General features: G+C 42.1%; 1 protein-coding gene across 3 annotated transcripts in view; it reads left to right on the top strand.

Moving 5' to 3' along the window:
- The first annotated feature begins 449 nt into the window (after positions 1–449).
- The window catches only part of hnrnpd (heterogeneous nuclear ribonucleoprotein D), an 8,060-nt gene continuing 2,790 nt past the window's right edge, over positions 450–5,719 (top strand). The window contains exons 1-5 of one of the 3 annotated variants that reach the window (XM_067989742.1): positions 450–754; positions 3,947–4,115; positions 4,243–4,401; positions 4,934–5,065; positions 5,696–5,719. The exon at positions 5,696–5,719 is cut by the window's right edge and continues 94 nt beyond it. In XM_067989742.1, coding sequence (XP_067845843.1) covers positions 528–754; positions 3,947–4,115; positions 4,243–4,401; positions 4,934–5,065; positions 5,696–5,719 — 711 coding nt within the window. In that variant the 5' untranslated portion in view covers positions 450–527. The remainder of the gene's footprint in view (positions 755–3,946; positions 4,116–4,242; positions 4,402–4,933; positions 5,066–5,695) is intronic. The other 2 variants (XM_067989740.1, XM_067989733.1) reach the window with 2 other exon arrangements.

The following is a 5,719-nucleotide window of genomic DNA, read 5'->3' as shown; positions in this document are numbered from 1 at the left end:
CATAATGCCCGTTTTATTCCTCCTCTTGCTTTCCGGCAGCGCGGTTACCTCTTGACCACAGGCCCGGCTGAATGGACTCTCTTTGGTAAAATTTCCAGTTCTCCCCGCCCACCTCCCTCGAGCACCCGGCCAGTCCTTGTCGGCTCTATCCTCGGGATCCGATTGGTTGCCGCCCGAGCCCACGTGATGGGCATTGGGCCTTGGTTCCCCGGTCGCGGCGGCCATTTTGTGGGGACGCCATTATTTAAAGAGAGGAGCGTGCGCGGCCGCTCTCCCTCCAGCCCCTGTGTGTAGGCGCGGGCAGAGAGACTTAAATCACCACCGGGGCTCCCGCGGGGTTTTTTTTTAATATATTAAAATCAACAACGTACATTTTAAGGCCCGGAGGTGGTACCGCGCGCGGGGTCTCCTTTACTCGGTGAGTCCGGTGTCGGCTGTGTGTTTTTTTTTTCCTTTTTTTTTGATCAGGGCGGCGGCGGCGGGCGGCGGCGGCGGGCGGTGCAGCGGGTCGTCGGTTGTGTGGAGTGATGTCGGAGGCGGTGCAGTTCTCCGGAATGGAGGCCGAGGCTGCTGAGCGAGGCCTGGAAGAGATGGCGGCGGCCGCGACGGGGACGGGGGCGGCGGCGTCGGCGTCGGCTGGTATAACCGATCCGGAGCTGGAGGCCAAACCGACCGAGGGCGGCGACGGGTCGGCCGCAGTCACCGAGACCGAAGGGGCCAAGATCGACGCCAGTAAAACGGAGGAGGACGAAGGGTGAGGAGCCGCGGGGCCTTTTTTAAAAAAAAAAATAATAATAATAATAATACGCTCAGTAAATGGATGCATAAACTAGTGGGTTTAAAAACATGCTGGTCCGAGGCTGCAGGCCCGGTGGTGCAGGCGGGGATCGGTCGATGCGCACGTTGGGTGTTTTCTGGGGCCCGAGTTCACTCCCTGTGGGAAGGGGAAGATTAAAAAAGGGGCAGGAATGTCCTTGAAGGAGCTTTTGGGCTTAAATCGCTTTATCGCTCAATTCATCCCAACCTTTTATGGTGCCGAGAACCTAATTAACCGTTGGAGGGAGGAAGGGGGAGAGAGAGAGAGAGAGGGAAATGTTTTTGAAACTGCAAGTTTTTTAAACATTAAAATAAATAAAACAATCCTGCTTCTAACTTGCTTTTTTAAAAAATAAATAAATAAATAAATAAAAGGCGCTTTTGATCTTGGTCTCTCCTTTTCAAACACTCAGAGAGCTGGTACTGCGGTTGAAAGCTGCCGCCCGAAGGCGGTCTTCATTGTAAAAAAAAAAGTGCCGCATGTTAGAGAGAGTATCGAGGGCTGGAGAGAGGCCCATTGAGCGAGTGGCGGGAGGAGGGGGAAGGGAAGTCCAGAACCGCCGCTTTTACTGGCGCTGTTCTCCAGTCAGCACCCCCCCTCCCTCCCTCCCTCGTTTTATTTGGGATAAGTCAACGGGTCAGGCTGGTCACAAACCGGCACACGGTTGATTGAAATTATTCCACGTATGATTGTGCAGATTTCCGGTTGAAGTCGTTCTCCCATGTGCTTTTTTTTTCCCGCGGTTAGGTGTTTTGTTAACCTGATATTAAAAGGTAGGAGTGGACCCAGTTTTTAAAAAAATGTTGTATTGTCTCAATGTTATCAACACTGGTTATGTACATCGTTGGCGGGAAATACTTCCGTTTTATTAAATTGTTAAATGTAATAGTGGGTGGCTTTTGGATAGCATACTTGTAGTTTTCGGAAAGTAAACGCCCTTTTTAAGCAAGGATTTTGGTAATGCTGTTCGGTTAACTTCAGTTACTGTGGTTTTACTTTACTGTCGCAGTACAGGCTAAACTGATCATTTGATTACCGTGACTCTGGCTGATAAGTAACATTGGTTATGTTATTGTAGCAACGTGTCTTGATTTTTGTTTACAGCATTAACTGTATTCTAGTTTTAACGTGGCCATTTAGACAACTGATCATTTGAGGACTTGCAATATTCAAGATGCAGACATCTATGAAGTATTTGTACAATTGTCTAGCAAAACCCAGCCACCACTAACTAATAAATTGAACATTGTGTAAAAGATTTTGATAAGTTTTTGACTTTCAATCAGTGGTCCAGAGTTTACTTGCTGCCCTCAGCAATTCTATGTTCCATGCAAAAATATGAATGATTTGTGTAAATCAAATGTGTTATTTGGAAATTTTTGATTCTTTATTTGGATTTGCAAAGACAAAGCCTGCTTTGTGAGTGTCCGTCAAGTTATTCTTGGTGATCTGATGCTTGCCAGTGGAATGAGTCCTCAAATGAGATCAGCAATGGCATCCTTCTGGTGTTCCTATTATCCTGGAGCACTGCATTAGATTCTTCAAATTGTGGCTGCTTGCTTCCATTATAAAAGTTTGTTATGTCATATCTCTTTAGTGTGGTAATTGGGAGTGCCCATTTCAATGTCTCCACAATTTGTACATCGAGGGTTGAGGAAAAACTTCCATCTCCAAGATTTTAAAAACTACATTGAAGTCCCCCAGTGGGAAAGTATGAGCCACTGTACTGATACATATGGACCAGGAATGATGCTGGTCACGTAGCAGTTAGAATGTTTGGCCCTTTTGTTTAAGGAGAGGGAGAAAAAAATTCAGCCAGTGTTCAAACTCCAGATCCATGACTCCTGTTAGTCTGAGCAAGTGTTTAAAGTCAGGATTGGAATTGGTTGTGGTCAGATAGGTTGTTGACATTCCCTGAGAGGCTTGCATGTAAAGAATGGCCACCTGAGCAAGGTGCACTGCCTGTAGAATCTTACCCAGCAACACATCAATTTTAGAAGTGAAAATGAGATTGTACCGTGTTTGTATTACAGCACTGATGATTGAATGTCCACTCATACAGGTTTTCCACCCCCACTGCCAATATTGGGAACAGCTTGTGACCAGAACCATTACATGCATTTTTTAGCAGGAAATGGTGTGCACTTTAGCTGTAAAATCACATTTGTGACTTGCATGTGCAATTTTCTGGCATTGCTGCTAAGCACAGGAAGAAAATCTAAAATTGTGTTGGAGATTGCAGGAATCCTTACTGGGGGCCTATCCATTGCAAACATTTAATGTAGTATTTTTGGCCTGATGCCATTGTTCTATAGCAGGTGTAGCACAAAACAATGTATTTAGTATGGTTAAAGCCAGTACTCTTAAGCCCAAAACTGGACCTTAAAGGCCTTGTTCATTTTAGTTTTGGTTAGCTTTGTTGTCACTAGTGTCATCCAGTTGACATTGCCTCCAGCACAAGTGTACACCTGGATCCATGTAACATCTGACTTGCTGATCCCAACATGTGACTCAAGCAAAATTGTCTTGCAAACAAGAATACCAATCGCAATTGAAAATTACAGAAATTTCAGTGGCTTTATATGTAGTCTATTAATGTAATGCATTACATATAGTATACTCCAGAGCTCCGTCCAAAAACTGCTGTTAAATGATACGAGAGGAAGTTTGTTTTTACTGACCTTGTAAGACTGGGCGATTCTATTACTGATTGCCAAGCATTGCTATTTAAGTGCCATTGTTTTTAGAATGGGTCTCATAAAGCCCTGAGCCAAACAAACCGTCCAGTATTGAGTGCTAGTATGATTGGAAACTTTACATGATGAGAATTCTAGGACACTTAGCTGAACTCCAGGCTCATGGACATTGCATAGACTTGTATGTTGATTGTTTTGGAGAACTGTACAGTAAATTTACAAGGGCCTAATCTATCTAACCAATTGCTTAAGTTTAATCTTATGCATCTACTACATTGTTGACTTGAAAATAAAATTGCCTACTGTGTCCAATTAATAACTTTTTGCATGCACTCTTGATACAGGTGCACCAGGGGACTTGGTTACTGTATGAGGCAGCTTAAGTTTTGATTTGGCTACTGATGTGTATATATATACTTCACTGTTTCTGCAGAAAAATGTTTGTGGGTGGCCTCAGCTGGGATACCACAAAGAAAGATCTGAAGGACTATTTCTCTAAATTTGGAGAGGTGGTAGATTGCACATTAAAGTTGGATCCCATTACAGGGCGCTCAAGAGGATTTGGATTCGTCCTGTTTAAAGAGGCTGAAAGTGTGGATAAGGTATTTGATCATAAAACCTTGGGTTCAAGAAAAAGTGGGTTCAGAGAAAACGGCTTAATGAAATCAAGTTTTTGTATTTGTTTGCTTGAAGTGACGTTTTGTACATTTTTGCCCTGTTTTCATGTAGGTTATGGAACAGAAGGAGCATAAATTGAACGGCAAGGTAATTGATCCTAAAAAAGCCAAGGCAATGAAAAAGGAACCCGTAAAGAAGATATTTGTAGGAGGTCTTTCACCTGATACAGCTGAGGAGAAGATCAGGGAATACTTTGGAGCTTTTGGGGAAGTATGTACATCGCATCCTCACCTTGAAGGTTTAATTGTGGCAAATATCTGGTCTCTTTTTGAATGAAGCTGTATGTCTGCTGGTTCAAGCTGTTTGCTCTTGTGAAGATCTGACAAGTAAATTGGACCAATGTTCAGTGTAAAATTTATAGATGCATGAGGGAGAAGAAAAATCAGTGGAAAGGATTAATATGCAAAATATTCATTGTGCGTTAATTATTTAAGATGTATTTTTTCCTGTTGCTTAGGCAAATGAAATTACATGCATTAAGATGCACAGTGTTCTAGACTATGGTGGCGGGGTGGTGGTGGTCACTTATTGAGCTGACCGTTTAGTGTGTAGGCTGTTTCAGTGGTCCCTGAATACTGAATTTTGAAGCCTGCAAACTAGGTGTAAATGCAAATGTAATTTCCAGTTTTTGCTGTGGTATGAATGGTTCATATGTCCAGTGATGTAGATATAAATCCTTTGGCAGATGTTTTAATAGTAGAACTCAGACATGGAAAATTAATGGTGCCTGATTAAATTTTAGGTGGAATCAATAGAACTTCCTATGGACAACAAAACAAATAAGAGGCGTGGATTCTGTTTCATAACGTTCAAGGAAGAGGAACCAGTTAAAAAGATTCTTGAAAAGAAGTTCCACAATGTTGGACTCAGCAAAGTATGTTATACTGAAATTATTCCAGATGTGTTCTATTAGTAACTAAGTCTGTAGCAATAAGAACATTAGCTTGGTTGGGATGGAGTTCATTTTAATTGCATACTGCAGAGTTGGCATAAAGGTGTGCTTCTTAAAGCACTTAACTGAAATACACTAGCAAATGGTTGTGCAAGTCAAAATCCAACACTTTGTGGGTTTTTGGACATTAGATTTCAGTAAGACAATGCAACAAATGTTTTGATAGTGCATTTGATTTACTTTACACTATGGATGCTTAAGTCTGGTGGGACTAATTCCAAAATGAAATGGGCAGTGGATTATGTATTTGAAGAACTTCATATATGCTCAGTTTAGTTGACTAACTTAATTATGGATCCCTGCGCCTTGCGATGTGTTACTACGTTAAAGGAGCTATATAAATGCAAGTTGTTGTAAATTATTTCAGTCTGACTTTTCAGTGACTTGCTGTTTCTTGAGTATTACTTTAAATCATTTGTGTGTTATCAATATATATGCAAGTATGTTGGTTCCTAAAGACTGGTTCTAATTGTTTCTTGAAACCTATTTAAAATTGAGAGTTGCCATATGTTAATGCAGGGGGAAAGCTAAAACTCTTATTTTATTTGACAGTGTGAGATCAAGGTGGCAATGTCA

Source organism: Heptranchias perlo, chromosome 1 (assembly GCF_035084215.1).
Source record: "Heptranchias perlo isolate sHepPer1 chromosome 1, sHepPer1.hap1, whole genome shotgun sequence".
NCBI classification, from domain to species: Eukaryota; Metazoa; Chordata; class Chondrichthyes; order Hexanchiformes; family Hexanchidae; genus Heptranchias; species Heptranchias perlo.
Note: the sequence above shows the minus strand (reverse complement) of the source record. Positions and strands in the feature narration are given on the sequence as shown.